The sequence below is a fragment of the Oreochromis aureus genome, linkage group 10 (assembly GCF_013358895.1).
Source record: "Oreochromis aureus strain Israel breed Guangdong linkage group 10, ZZ_aureus, whole genome shotgun sequence".
NCBI classification, from domain to species: domain Eukaryota; kingdom Metazoa; phylum Chordata; class Actinopteri; order Cichliformes; family Cichlidae; genus Oreochromis; species Oreochromis aureus.
Genome location: NC_052951.1, coordinates 17,513,790 through 17,528,401, shown reverse-complemented (window position 1 = coordinate 17,528,401; position 14,612 = coordinate 17,513,790). Strand labels below are relative to the sequence as shown.

Below are 14,612 nucleotides of genomic sequence, written 5' to 3'. Positions count from 1 at the left end.
AGACTTGCTGCACTTATTGTTTCAAGAGTGCTTTACTTGTAAGTCTCTCGCACTTGTTGGTGTTAGCCTGCTTATGTTAAGCTACCATTTTGCATGTATTGCATCAAGATGCATTTCCATTAAATGTTGTAAAGCAATCTGAGTTTTGAAAAGTCTGCAGTGATGGAGAGCACAGACTGTAACCAAACAACAACTGCAAATGTGTTGGATTGACAGTAGCAGTAGCCTTCCATAGAGGAAGATTCTACCAGCTACATGATATTAATCTATGAAGCTCCTGTAGATGTTATATACAGGTGACCCAGTACTTTTGTCCATATAGTGTATATTTATGGATTAATAGTACGTAAATAGTGATAGTAAGAAATTTTGTCGGACCACTTGTCAATATTTTGTTTGTTTGTACAGCCTATTAGGTTTTGGATCGTGCATAGTATTTTAGTACCCAACCCTAGCACCCATTTAGCACCGGACTCCAGCTCAAACCAGTTTGAAAATGGGCAGTGAACTTAATGGGAGACACTTATTGGAGTGTTTAACTGTTAAAGGGTTTCAGAGGTTGGTAGAGACCAGAAACGAAGGTAAACCAGTCACGGCGGATTGCTGCTCCTCCTTGAGCCTGGTTCTCTCAGAGGTTTCTTCCTGTTAAAAGGATTTTTTTTTTCCTTCCCACTGTTGCCAAGTGCTTGCTCAAAGGGTGCTCTTTGATTGTTGGGCTTTATCTCTGTGATACAATTTAAAGCATCTTGAGAAGACCGCTGCTGTGATTTGGTGCTAGATAAATAAAATTGAATTGAAAATTAAATTAAAGGGGGAAGGAGCATTCAGCAGATGGACGCATGCACACTTCACTGAGCTGATGCTCATTCATAAGAGCTGAATTTTGTCACCATATCAACTTTGAAAGCTATAAGTGTTTTAACCACTTGACAAGAAAACACAGCTGTACTGCATGAATGTTTTCATATATATCTTGTCACCTCTTTTTCTTTTTTTTTTTTTTTAATCCCAGAACATCGCATGGGTGAAATCCTACAATATTTGCTTTGAGCTTGAAGACAGCAATGAGATTTTCACCCAGCTCTACAGAACTCTCTTCCAGGTCATCAAGTGAGTCCCTATTTATAAGTCACAACCAACCACCTTGTTTTTCATGGTGTATTGCATGTGTGTCTGTGCCCAGATTTGTATTTTTATTCCTTCCTTTATTTTTTTTGCCTTGCTGCAGTCCTGACAGCGCTAAGCTGCTGTGATTCAAACACCTGAAAATTGTCTTTGCTGCTGCATCGTAAAAATGCACAGTAGCGGTACAGTTGTTTCTAAGTGATTGCCCTCTCGCCTCTCTTCTTTTTTCTTCTAACCCCCCCACCACCTCTCAATTTTACTGTGCTGAAAACAACCTCCAGGGCTAAATTCTGCAGTACAGAATCTGGCTCTTTGCCACTGGAAAGAAATTGTGGTTGTCTGTGTCAAGGTTGTGCCAACACAGTGCTTTTTTTACTGCATTGAAAGAATCTAAAGAAGCCTGCTTTCCATTTAAAATATTCTCAGTGATCCAGCAGGTGTTGGTGAGATGGTGTCAATATGTGTGGAAGTGGTTTCCAGAGAGTGCGACATAATGAAACTGGTAATGCTTGGTACTGTTAAGGAAGACAGTCAATCAGATTTAAATTTAGCTAATAAGCTTTGCTGCCCTACTGTAGTGCAGATCATTATGAGCAGGTTTACCCACCCTTTGTGTGAGCTGTGCATCTTTAAAGACACAAAGTGTTTTGTTTGTGAGGAAGGTTACTTTTTGAAATGAGAGGTCCTGTCAGAAAAACAACAAGTCACATCAGTTATACAAAGAGTCCTTCCTTAATCTTTGACCTTTTGTGCATTGTTTCCCTAGCAACGGGCACAACCAGAAAGTGCACATGCATATGGTGGATCTGATGAGCTCCATCATCTGTGAGGGAGACACCGTGTCGCAGGAGCTGCTGGACACCGTGTTGGTCAATCTAGTGCCAGCGCACAAGGTACGTCGGGTGAAGTGCAAACGCGCATCCGTTTAACTGTCTCAGTAACGCGCTCGTAGTACCGCCACAAAAGATGATCCAGGTAGAACCAGCTCGGTAAAGGAAAGCCTTAAATGAATTGAAATGTTCACTAGACTGAGGCCAATATGATTTTCCATACTCTCTAATTCAGTGAGACCCCTGCAGGTGGGAAGAGGTAAAGCAGCTTAAGCACTGGTCCACAAGAATGTGTGGACATCTGCTCCCGAACTATCCAAATGGCATTCAGACAAGAGATGATGGACTACACCCTCATTTTTCACAGTCACATCTCTGAATATTGCTGTGATTTGCTGTTTTATTCACCAATTTGTTTTTGTTGTTGTTGTTGTTATCCAGAATTTGAATAAACAAGCCTATGACCTGGCCAAAGCTTTGCTGAAGAGGACTGCCCAGGCTATTGAACCCTACATCACCAATGTAAGATAAAATCTTTGACACTCTTATTTATAGAGCTGTTTTAATCCTTTACTTCATTTAACACAGGAGACATAGTCATATTTAAACCTGTTAACAGTCATAACACTCAAAAGTGATACTTTCAGAGGTGTAACTGTGGCTCTGAAGTTGGTGGCGTGTAGTGTGATATGAGGAATGTGATATTAACTCTACTTAAAGCACAGCCTGCCATGCTTGAAATGTTTCTGTGCTGTAGGAGTTTCATATTTGTGCTAATGAAGCTAAGAGATATGGTTAACATTACGCCAAACTTCTAATGCCTCCTAATCCACCTGGTTTACACGTCCTTGGTTAAAATACTGAATCCCTCCCACATTCAATAGCTGTTCTGTGATGGATCTCAGATACGTACGATGATTTGTGGTCTTGCACATGTGTACTTACCCCTCTCTCCACTAACGCAGTCCCAGTTTGAGTCGTGCGATCATGTAAGAGTTTCATCAGTAATCTTTACTCCTCCTGCTCTGTCGTCTGCATCAGTTTTTCAACCAGGTGCTGATGCTGGGAAAGACCTCAGTCAGCGATCTGTCTGAGCACGTTTTTGACCTCATCTTGGAGCTTTACAACATAGACAGCCACCTGCTGCTCTCAGTGCTGCCGCAGCTGGAGTTCAAGCTCAAGGTATTGGGAAAAAACACACACATTTATCAATTTTTTTTAAAATCTTTGTGTGTAATATTATGACATTTATCAGAATTGAATATTTTTAAAGCAGTTGCATTGTGATATTAGTAGTAGTTTAAGATTAAGCAGAAATGCTTCAATAAGTATTGATATTATAAGTACAGTCAAACTGCAAAAGCCTTAATTCTTGGAGCCATTACACACAGAACTGCACATTTTCACTTTCTCTGCAGGTTTGTTGATTCATATTAGAAAGATAAAGCAGTCAGCCAGTCAGCATAATGTTGCCTCTGCAGTGTCTCATAAAGGCATCCCGCTGATGGATAACGCTCATTAACTGTTCATAGGGAGTGAGGATCACTGCTGTCTCCTCAAAATAATAGCTGTGATAAAATCTCTCTGCTTTAGACTAGAACCTCTCGCTCTCGCTCTCTCTCTCTTTCTGATGCTCGCTCCCCCTTTGCCTTTCTCTCACTCGCGCTCTTTTCATCTTTTTATCTCTCACTCTTTCTTTCCTCTTTCCTCCCCCTATTGCGCTTTTGTCTTTCTTTCACGCTCACCCCTTCCCTCTTCCTTCCTCGTCTGCCTTTGTCTTGCTGCTGATTCGCAAACAAGATTGATACCAAAGAAAGTACTGCCATTGTCTGTTATGAAAATGGTAATGTTTCCTGTGTAGTTAATGTAAATGACTTGGCACCTCGTTCCAATCGACGCAGCCAATTTTGGTGCATCATTTCTCTCCCCGTCTCTTTCTCTTTCCCCACTCGTCTCTGCAGAGTAATGATAATGATGAGAGGCTGCAGGTGGTGAAGCTGCTGGCTAAGATGTTTGGAGCCAAGGACTCTGAGTTGGCTGCGCAGAACAAACCACTCTGGCAGTGTTACCTGGGCAGGTGGGATTCAGTGTTGTGGATCTGACAAATGTCTCTATAATCGCGATGGATCATTTTGATTGATAACTTTGCCCTTTAGGTGCTTTCAAAGAGACAAAAAAATCATCTTTTGTTTTTTAGCTTGTTGGTTCACTTTTGGATTAATACTATATTTTAAACCATATTAAAACTAAATATATTTTCTTTTTTTGTGGTTACACTGGATTCTTCACTTTCTGATCATTACTACATGAATTCCACACAAATCCTGTGTGATAAAACACAGCGATCTGTGGGCCATAGGCTGGAGAGATGATCAAAACAAAGACAGATGGAGAATCGAGTGTGAACACTCATTTAAATAAATGAGAAAAATAGAACTGTGCTTGTCGTTAATGTACACGTGTCATGGTGTTGCATTGAACAGTCGTACAGTTGTATTATAAAATCAAGTCTTGCAGAGAACAAAGGGAAGAGTTGAGAGTACTTCCTGCAGCTGATCAAGCAGTTTTCAGGTGTGGAAGTGTGGGTGGACTGACCCTTTAGTGGCTCATAGATAATACTATGTATTAAAGTAGAGTAGGTGAGAGCACAGAGTAGAACAGAAACAAACAGATGCCAACGTTAGCAGTAGACTGCTTACATGCAGCATATCTACAGTTTCCTGCTCTTACCATGAGAAATAAAATTGAATCTACTGGGTTCTCTTATATCAGGATGTGTGTGACACTGAGCACGTCACACACCAGAAGTGTGAGTTTTTTCACCTTAATATATCTCTTAAACCCATTGGGAGAGTCTGGTGAAGCCTGTCTGTAGACAGTTAAACAGATTACATGCTGCTGTTAATCCACAAAGAGAGTCTGGGCTGTAATTTGTATCTCATTAGTTTTACAGTGTTCGACCCTGTCAATACAATGCAGCTTAGCTAGCTTATCTGACTTAGTTAGACATATTCGGCCCCAATATACCTGAATTTTACTGTGTGTCCAAAATATGTGGGAGGGTTTGGTGGGAGTCATGTGACTGAGAGTGTAATATAACGTGAGCTTGTTGATGTATGTTGTGTTACCCACATGAGACGCCGTCTTCTTAGATCTGTGTTCATGTACGAGCCACCTTTTAAAGTCGCCGACATTAACGTCAGTTTCTTTTCTCAAAAAAGGTTTAATGACATCCACGTGCCTATCAGATTGGAGTGTGTCAAATTCGCCAGTCACTGTCTCATGAACCACCCAGACCTGGCCAAAGACCTCACAGGTAAAAACACACAGACACGTTCATGCTTTTGTGTGCTGAGAACTGCATCAGCGTGAAGGCCGCTCGAGTGTGTGCTCGACATGAAATGAGAAGCGGCTGCCTGGTGCTTTCTTTGCGTTCGAGGTAGGCAGTCCTCTCACGTCCCACTCATTTGTTCCTGTTTCCTTTCCCAGAATACTTGAGGGTCAGATCACATGACCCAGAGGAGGCTATTCGCCATGATGTCATTGTCTCTATAGTAACGGCTGCCAAGAAGGATTTATCTCTAGTCAACGATGCACTGCTCAATTATGTAAAGGAGAGGACTTTGGACAAGAGAGTAAGTCATGGTTGTTTTTTAATCCTGGTCGATAATGATGATGATGTTGTTATTATTAGTATTATTTTATTATTGATGATGATGGTGTATCAGATTGTTTCAGATATAGTTACACTGTTGTTGTTGTTTGTTCTGGGTTTATTGATCTAATGGTGATATTTATAATTTGATTATTGATGTTTTTTTGGTACATGTTTGGCTTAAATGGCAGTAAACAATCACATCAGCCACTGCACCTGCCCGTTGAAAATTTTATTTTCTAACTAGTTGTTGCATTGAAACGTTTTCTTTTTAATCTGCCGTCAGTGGCGCGTGCGTAAGGAGGCCATGATGGGCCTTGCATCGATCTACAGGAAGTACTCGCTGCAGGGAGAAGGCGGGAGGGAGGCCTCAAAACAGATTTCCTGGATCAAAGACAAGCTGCTGCACATCTACTACCAGAACAGCATTGATGACAGGTTTGTGTGCATGTTTTTCTGTCGGCTACAGTAAATTCATGACAAGTTCAAAACATATTCATTTTGTACCTGGGAGTTTTTAACTTTTTGTGTGATTGCAGTGGAAAAAGTGTTTGTAGTGGTGCATTTCAGAGTCTTAATTTACTGTGATGAACAATTCCTGCTCTGTGGGTAACTAACTGAATGTAGAAAATGACCTCTAACAAGTTTATTCCCAGAAGAAACATTAAAATCAGCCTTTAATATCCACCTTTCTCTGCACTGTATTTATCAGTGCGGTGTCATAGCTGTATGGAGGAAGAGAGACTGGTTCTGTCACCCTGCTGAGGCTCATAATGTAAAGCAGTCCCAAATATTTTTGTAAGCGAGTTGTGTGCGTGGGACTTTTTATTATTCTTTGAGCAGCATCACTTTGATGGTGTGTGATTGTTTCTCCATCTCTCCACCTACACTTACTCAACATGGACAGCATCATTCTGCAAAATGTCACCAGCTGAATTAGAAGTAGATTAGCTGATACGAGGCAAACTGAGATTGGTTTTTTTAAAGCCTAAATTGAGTAAAAGAAAAGAGAGAGGAAGAGAACGAGGCGTCGGGCTCAAATCTCAGTGGACTTTCTGTGGGTGTAGGTGTCCTCTGCTGCAGTGGAGCCACTCAGCTGCCGACAGGAAAAGTGCGCAATGTTGTCGGAGTGTATGAATGTGTGTTGTGTGAACGTCACACAGGGTAGCCTTACTTGTGTTGGTTCAGCAGTTTCCCCTTGAAAAACTAAAACTTCAGCGCATAAAGGCTGAAAAGGGTTTTTTGTTGTTGTGACGAGTGTTGACATTTGAGCTTATGTTTGAATTAATTAATTTACATATCAGGTGGAAGACACCCTGGAGAGGTGGAGGTGACAGATGACTGGAGTAAAGAGGAATGAAGAAGTCAATGGAAGTATGATGTGGAGTAAAGAGGAATGAAAGTCAATAGAAGGAAGTGTGTGTGTGTGTGTGTGTGTGTGTGTGTGTGTGTGCGTTTGAATGAGAGGGAGGCAGGAAGATGCAAGGAGTAGAGACAGTGAAGGTAGATGAGTTTAAATATGTGCGGTCAGCCATCCAAAGCAGCAGGTGGTGCACGAGAGAGGTGAAGAAGACAGTCCAGGCAGGGTGGAGTGGGTGGAGATTCAGAGGTGATTTGTTACAGAAGGACAGCAGCAAGAGTGAAAGAGAATATTTACGGGATCAGTCGGTGCGCTGATGGCAGTTTGAGTCTGAGCTCTGAATGCAGGCCCTTCGAGAGCCGAGGTGCCCTGACGTTAAAGGCGCAGTCCCGTCTAGACTTGAATTTAGACCCAGGAGCTGCCAGCACGGTTTTGTCGAGGGTTTCTGGCTGCCCACAGGCTAATGGGCTAATTTAAATAAGTAATGAAGTAATGTCTGCAGTAAAGTAAAGCTCCCAGGAGCCATTAGTAAGAGTACTAAATCGAATCAGCAACCAGTGTAGAGATGCTCAAGAGTGATGTCATATCTCTCTTCTGGTTTTAGTTAAAGGTTCAGCTGCTGCTTTCTATGCCAGCTATGATCTATTAACTATTACTAACCACTCGCACCCAAACATTTTTATTATTTTATCATTAATTATTTAATTTTCTCCTTAAAATCTGCCCTCGGTGCATACAGGTTGCTGGTGGAGCGGGTTTTTGCCCAGTACATGGTTCCTCACAACCTGGAAACCACTGAAAGAATGAAGTGTCTGTACTACCTGTATGCCACCCTGGACACAAATGCTGTTAAGTAAGTCTGTTTTTAATTGTTATGCAACAACATGTGTATTAAAGGAGGCCTGACAAACGCATCATTGTGTTTTTTTTTTGTTTGTTTTTTTTACCACCACTCCCTCGCTTTTTTTTACCTGCAGAGCTTTGAATGAGATGTGGAAGTGCCAGAATCTGTTGAGACACCATGTCAAAGACCTGCTGGACCTGATCAAAAAACCCAAGGTAACTAACGCACACCACACACTTTAATAACTGCACTATACTTGTCTCTAAAAGGTTTTTTGTAACTGTATGTTTGTTTGTTTTCAGTCTGAAGCATCCAACAAGGCTGTGTTTGCCAAAGTCATGGTGATCACAAGTAAGGCATCTCTCTGAATTCAGCACGTCCTTTCAAACAGGAAAAATGAACAAAAGCGATCTCAGGGTGACCTTCTCTTATTTCACATCCATTTCACTGTGACATGCTGAAATTTCTGTGTGAACAGGGAACCTGCCAGACCCTGGCAAGGCTCAGGACTTTGTGAAGAAGCTGGCTCAGGTCCTGGATGATGATGAGCGAATCAGAGATCAGTTAGAAACCTTGGTCAGCCCCGCGTGCTCTTGCAAGCAAGCTGAAGTCTGTGTGGTGAGTGTTGAGTTTCTTAGAGATAACGATGTGGTTTCCTTTAAGCGAAATGCTTTCATCCCTCCACTAGCTTTGTGTTATTTGACCCGATTCTTCATATAGGTACTGTAGTCGTAAATGTACTTATTTGTTCATAGAGTTCACATCTTCCAATTTTTGTGCATAAGACGACACTTTTATACACATATGTCAGTATTTTGAGTCCAAAGTATCCTTTTCTGTATTATATATAATCTGTAATAACCTTTAAATAAGCAGTTACTTGACTTTAGTACATTTCAAAGGTGTGTTTAAAATGTTTTATAGTTTTAGTTTTCATGAAGCATGATGGCAGCTTGGTTTCATGACAGTTTCAGTGACCGATCGTTGTCACAGTGGGAAAATGTATTGAAACAATCCACCCCCGCTCCGCTGTAAGGAGGATTTTATTAGGGCTGCCCGCCATAATTTTTCTCTCTCTGTCACTCGCTGAACACAGAAGACAGACTGAGACGTGTGACTGTAGCTGTCTTGAGCAGTAATTCTCCCGGCTTTCTGAAGATCCTTCAAAGTTTTTCTTTGGACATCGGCTGCTTTTTCACTCATTTTTAATCTATTTATGGTACCTAATCATATACAGAGGATTTCTTTTTGTTTGTAAAACATTGACCTATGAATCATTCAAGCACAAAAAAGGCACCTGTGCGCTAGCGTTGTCTGCACAAACAACTTAGCAAAGATACAATTTTACATTGTGTCCTCAGACACTTTGTTAGTAGCAGCCTGATGCATAAACAAACGTTTTCCTGTTTCGTTAGTTGAATCTGTGAACATTGCCAAGGATAACAGTCTGTTTTTGCAACATGACGGTGATTCGAAAAGAGCTACTGGCCAAAAACTTGTCATATCTCAGCATGAGGTGCAGTGTGTCCTTTAAAATTTGAGGAAACTAGACAAGTCAAGGACAAAAAAAAGTGTCAGACCTAAAGATCCATCTTAAGAATTAGGGGAGGAAAATATATCAAAGCCCTGACAGAGGACCTCAGAAATGCCTAGAGACCTTCAGTTGATCCATCTGCTACTCACTGAAGCCTCATCAGAAATGATCTCAGTGGAAGAGTGGCTGTGAAGAAGCCATTCTTAAAGAAAGGAAACAGAAAAGGCTCAGGTATGCCAAGTTATACAGGACCTGGACTGAAAATGAATAGCACAAATGCAGAAAAGTACCATCAGATTTTGATCCAACATGCAGTACCTTCTGGAGAGCATCTGATTGGCAGCAGCTTCAGGATGACAATGATCACAAATACACTGCCAGTGCAGTAAAAGCATACCTGGATAGAAAAGCACACAGTGAAACACTATCTGTCAAGGATTGGCTTTCCAAGAGCCCGGACCTCAATATCATTGAAGCAGTGTGCTTTCATGTTGACAGAGAACAGAACGAAAGGCAGCCATGTCCTTCAAGACGTCTGGAGAAGTACTCCTGAAGATTACTTAAAGAAATTACAGGAAAAATCAACTAAGAGAGTTCAGTCTGTAATGATGAATAAAGGTGGTCATACCAAATATTGACTTTCAAGCCTGTTAGAACTGCACAGACTCTGTTTTTGCTTTATATGCACTGTGCTTATTTCCCATTTTCCTAGGAAAATGGAAAGAAATGAGGGGAGGCATGAGACACTTGCACAATACTGTATTTCACTAGAAAGTATTTTTGGTATTTTTTTTCTTGTTGCTTAATCCTGCAGCAGATTTGCTAAGTTGGCAACAATTAAGTGAATTAAATGATGATGCTCACTGCTGTGAGTATATGAGATGTTAGGCGTTCATGCTGCTGTGTTTGTATTTCCACATTTTAAAAAAAATGAGGAAAAAGCAGCATTAGATTTTAGTCCAGCTGTGAAATATCACTCCAGGTGGCTTTGGTTTGGCAATACTGAAAAGACCCAGAGAATATTACAGTTGTGTGTTTTAGACATTTTTATTTTGTAGACTTACGGTCATAAAATCCTGAGCTGGTGCTGTAAGTGTTGCCACAAAGTGCCTGCTCATAGGGAGTCGTCTGATTGGTGGAGTTTTCTCTCTGTTAGGGTCTTCGCATTGTTGTGATTTGGTGCTACATAAATAAATTGACGTCTTTCATTGTCATCCTTTCAGAGAGACATCACTAAAAAACTTGGAAGCCCCAAACAACCCAGCAATCCATTCCTGGAAATGGTGAAGTTCCTATTGGAGAGGATTGCTCCTGTGCACATCGACACAGAGTCCATCAGGTACTGTGTGTCAGGATGCAAATTTTAGCTCATCCAATAAATAAAAAGAATGCAAATAACAGCCATATCTGAGTCCAGCGTGCAGAAAATTAATCTCTACCATCATCTATCAGTGCTCTGATAAAACAGGTAAACAAATCCATAGATGGAACAGCTGATGATGAAGAGGAAGGTGTTCCTACTGAAGAGGCCATCAGAGCAGGGCTGGAACTGCTGAAGGTAAAAATCAGTAATAAACACAAACGCCTGTGGTGTTTATCTGCAGATTCACACGATGGATACTCTGTTGTAAGCCTTCTCATTATCGTGTGTGAGTGCACCATTTAACAAAAATAGAATACCTGCAGGAATGAATCTAAATTATAGGCTCTGCAGTCACTCAGTAACTTCTGCTGCTGTCGTGTCAATTGCTACCTGCAGTCTAGTAATCAGTGATAAATAAATTGTTGTTGGTTGAAATTGTGGAGTGACGAGAAAAAAAAGAAGCACTCGGTGATGGATGATATCTCTCCTGCCTTTTTATAGTGACACAAACACAACAGATAATTAATGATGACTGAAACACATTGCACATCTTTTCCACCCTTTACGGTTTGCTTAAAATATCACTCATCCTTCTTTCTTTTCTTTCTTCTTGTTTTAAATGTCAGTAAGGTGGAAAAGGCGTTGATTGTACTCGGTGCAGCTGTTTGACTCATCTTTCATCACTCGCAGGTGCTGTCATTCACACATCCAGTGTCATTCCACTCTGCAGAGACGTTTGAGTCTCTGCTGGGCTGTTTGAAAATGGATGACGAGAAGGTGGCAGAGGCAGCGCTGCAGATCTTCAAGAATACAGGCAGCAAGATGGAGGAGAGTTTTCCTCACATCAAATCGTGAGTTTCATGAACCAAATTTGGCTGATTTGTTTGCCTTGCAGTGCTGTGTAATGTGCAGTGACACTCCTGGAATGCAGGGATGCATTATTTATACACTGACTAAGGATACGCTGCTCTGTGCATGACCTGTGACACAACTTTCTGCTGTATTTTTGTTGTTAATGGTGTTCTCCCGTCTGCTCCCCCAAGTGTTCTACTGCCGGTACTACAGGCCAAAGCCAAGAGAGGCCCTCCCCGCCAGGCTAAATATGCCATCCACTGCATCAATGCCATGTTCAGCAACAGAGACACACACTTTGCCCAAATCTTTGAGGTCAGTCAGCCAGTCAGTCACGTTGGTGCCAGGTTTTTATCTATGTGGTCAATGAGAGAGGGCTAAAAAGGGCTATTAGATTAATAAATCAGGAGGGGTATAGGGCTCACACAAATGCACTCTTATTATTAAGACGCAAGCCATGAAATTCCAGGATCTGGTGAAGTTTAAAACAGTGCAAATAATATATAAGGCAAGGAAAGGGATGCTGCCAATCGAAATAAGTAAATGGTTCTTAGAGAGAGAAGGGAGGTATAATTTTAGAGGGAAGTGGAATTTAAAAATACAAAGAGTAAGAACAACTTTGAAAAGGATGTCTATTTCAATAGCGGGAGTTAAATTCTGGAATGAGTTAAAAGAAGAAATAAAGGTCAGTAGTGATATAAACCAGTTTAAAATAAGACTCAAAAAAGAAATTTTAATAAGTATAAGAATGAAGAAAATGCAATTAACTCAAGACAAGAGTCAAAGTGATGTTTATTTTCTTTTGCAAATTAGTAAATCTAAACATAGTTTTAGTTGAATATGAGAAAAAATTTTTTTTTGACGTTTTGTTCTAAGTTGAAACCATTGTATAAGTTTTTGTTGTTCAAATTTAGATGATGAGGAAATGATTAAGATGTAAACCTAATGGGGTAGGGCTAAATAAGTATATACTTCTGCCTACTCCTTTTCAAACAACTGCATGGAATGATATTATGAAATGTTGGTCAATGTATATGTTTGAAATAATAATGAACTGAACTTTACATCAAATTGATCCTGAGATTTAAACCACGATTTATTTATTTTTATGTGCTCCTAAAACTGTGTCAGTGACATGTTGTGTGTTTCTTCAGCCTCTTCATAAAAGTCTGGACACTGCTAACCTGGAGCAGCTCATCACTCCTTTGACCACCCTGGGTCACCTGGCCCAGCTGGCCCCAGAACAGTTTGCCGCACCTCTCAAATCTCTAGTCGCCAACTTCATTGTGAAGGATCTGCTCATGAACGACAGGGTATACGCTCGCATGAGTATACACACCCACGCATCCACATATACCTCTTGCTGTTCTGCAGTGTTTAAGCATGCCTCTTCTCTTTAGCCTTTTCAGCTTCAGATTGGTGCATCTCCTTCACTATTATTATTTGTAACTTTTTTTTAATTACTTTTCATTTTGATGTAATTAGTCTTATTTTACTCATTTAATTATTATTAGTGGGTTTTTTCTTCTGATTACACTTTGGCTTAAATGTGCTGTATAAATATTCCCAGCTGTGTTGACCTAAAGTCTCCGTTTATGTGAATTATTACAATTGTTTGTGTTATTTGTAGATCCCAGGAAAGAAAACAACCAAACTTTGGGTTCCCGATGATGAAGTGTCCCCAGAGACCATGGCCAAGGTCAGCAGTGAACGTTTGTTTGTCTCTTCAAAAGCTCCATCTGGCTGCTGTTTTTGTTTTTTAAGTAGTTTAATCTGAAGATTACTCTGTGCCAGAATTCTCCTAATTATTTTGTCACACTCTTGATGTATTAATGCAAAACACTTAATCTTTCACTCTTTCATCTTCCTCATTCAGATCCAGGGCATCAAGCTGATGGTGAGGTGGTTACTAGGCGTGAAGAACAACCAGAGCAAATCGGGCAACTCCACCCTGAGGATGCTGACTGCTATCTTACACAGCGATGGAGACCTAACAGAACAGGGCAAGATGGGGTAAATAAAATAAATAAACGGTGCTTCTCAGACAAACCTAAGGTCCTGTGTGTGTCAGCCCCTTGAGCAGCTCAAAGAAAGCTTTGTCCTCAGATTAAGATCGTGTAATTTTCAGTGAAGCGCTCACTTTTAATGGGTGCTCTGGACCTTTGGGGGCTTTGATGATAAGAACGTTTGTAGATAAATAAAGAAATCTGTTTCCTCTTGTTTCTCTCTAGCAAACCAGACATGTCGAGGCTGCGGCTGGCGGCGGCGTGCGCCCTGCTGAAGCTGGCACAGGAGCCCTGCTATCACGAAATCATCACATTGGAGCAATATCAGCTGTGCGCGCTCGTCATTAACGTAAGAACTGCCATATTTAATTTGCCGGCTCTGCATTTTCAGTTTAAGTCCTTTTCTGTTCAGCTCATCTTTACTCCACCTCTGCCTCTTCTCCCTGACATTTTGTCCCATTTCATCCTCCTCATCATCGCGTGTCCTGTTCTCCGTGTCCTCTTCTTTGTGCTATAGGATGAGTGCTACCAGGTGCGACAGTGTTTTGCCCAGAAGCTTCACCGGGGCCTGTGCCGTCTGCGGCTACCGCTAGAATACATGGCAGTGTTTGCTCTGTGCGCCAAGGACCCCGTTAAGGAGAGGCGGGCTCACGCTCGCCAGTGCCTGGTGAAAAACGTCAACATACGCCGCGAGTACCTCAAACAGCACGCTGCCCTCAGCGGTAAAGAAACCGAACGATAACTGATGATTTCGGATGACATTTGAGGGTGGTGGTGTTATCGGTGTTATATTCACTGTGTGTGTACCCGCAGACAAGCTGTTCTCTCTGCTGCCAGAGTATGTGGTGCCCTACACCATCCACCTTCTGGCACACGACCCAGACTATGTCAAAGTACAAGACATCGAGCAGCTAAAGGAAATTAAAGAGTAAGCGGTGTATCATAAAGTCATTGAAAAAAATTAAATGATCTCTTAAATCGGTTTTTAACATTCCAACCTGGTTTAGTCTGTTTTTATGATGGTTATTCATGACTTGTACCTT

General features: G+C 41.2%; 1 protein-coding gene across 1 annotated transcript in view; it reads left to right on the top strand.

The window, feature by feature from the left end:
* Positions 1 to 14,612, top strand: part of pds5b (PDS5 cohesin associated factor B) — a 30,413-nt gene that overhangs the window by 11,715 nt on the left and 4,086 nt on the right. The window contains exons 5-26 of the mRNA XM_031729136.2: positions 1,013 to 1,110; positions 1,892 to 2,018; positions 2,397 to 2,477; positions 2,997 to 3,137; positions 3,917 to 4,032; positions 5,177 to 5,271; positions 5,445 to 5,590; positions 5,897 to 6,048; positions 7,710 to 7,823; positions 7,948 to 8,029; positions 8,117 to 8,165; positions 8,293 to 8,432; positions 10,572 to 10,687; positions 10,801 to 10,906; positions 11,402 to 11,562; positions 11,755 to 11,878; positions 12,718 to 12,876; positions 13,194 to 13,262; positions 13,440 to 13,576; positions 13,795 to 13,918; positions 14,087 to 14,291; positions 14,383 to 14,497. Coding sequence (XP_031584996.2) covers positions 1,013 to 1,110; positions 1,892 to 2,018; positions 2,397 to 2,477; positions 2,997 to 3,137; positions 3,917 to 4,032; positions 5,177 to 5,271; positions 5,445 to 5,590; positions 5,897 to 6,048; positions 7,710 to 7,823; positions 7,948 to 8,029; positions 8,117 to 8,165; positions 8,293 to 8,432; positions 10,572 to 10,687; positions 10,801 to 10,906; positions 11,402 to 11,562; positions 11,755 to 11,878; positions 12,718 to 12,876; positions 13,194 to 13,262; positions 13,440 to 13,576; positions 13,795 to 13,918; positions 14,087 to 14,291; positions 14,383 to 14,497 — 2,657 coding nt within the window. The remainder of the gene's footprint in view (positions 1 to 1,012; positions 1,111 to 1,891; positions 2,019 to 2,396; positions 2,478 to 2,996; positions 3,138 to 3,916; positions 4,033 to 5,176; positions 5,272 to 5,444; positions 5,591 to 5,896; positions 6,049 to 7,709; positions 7,824 to 7,947; positions 8,030 to 8,116; positions 8,166 to 8,292; positions 8,433 to 10,571; positions 10,688 to 10,800; positions 10,907 to 11,401; positions 11,563 to 11,754; positions 11,879 to 12,717; positions 12,877 to 13,193; positions 13,263 to 13,439; positions 13,577 to 13,794; positions 13,919 to 14,086; positions 14,292 to 14,382; positions 14,498 to 14,612) is intronic.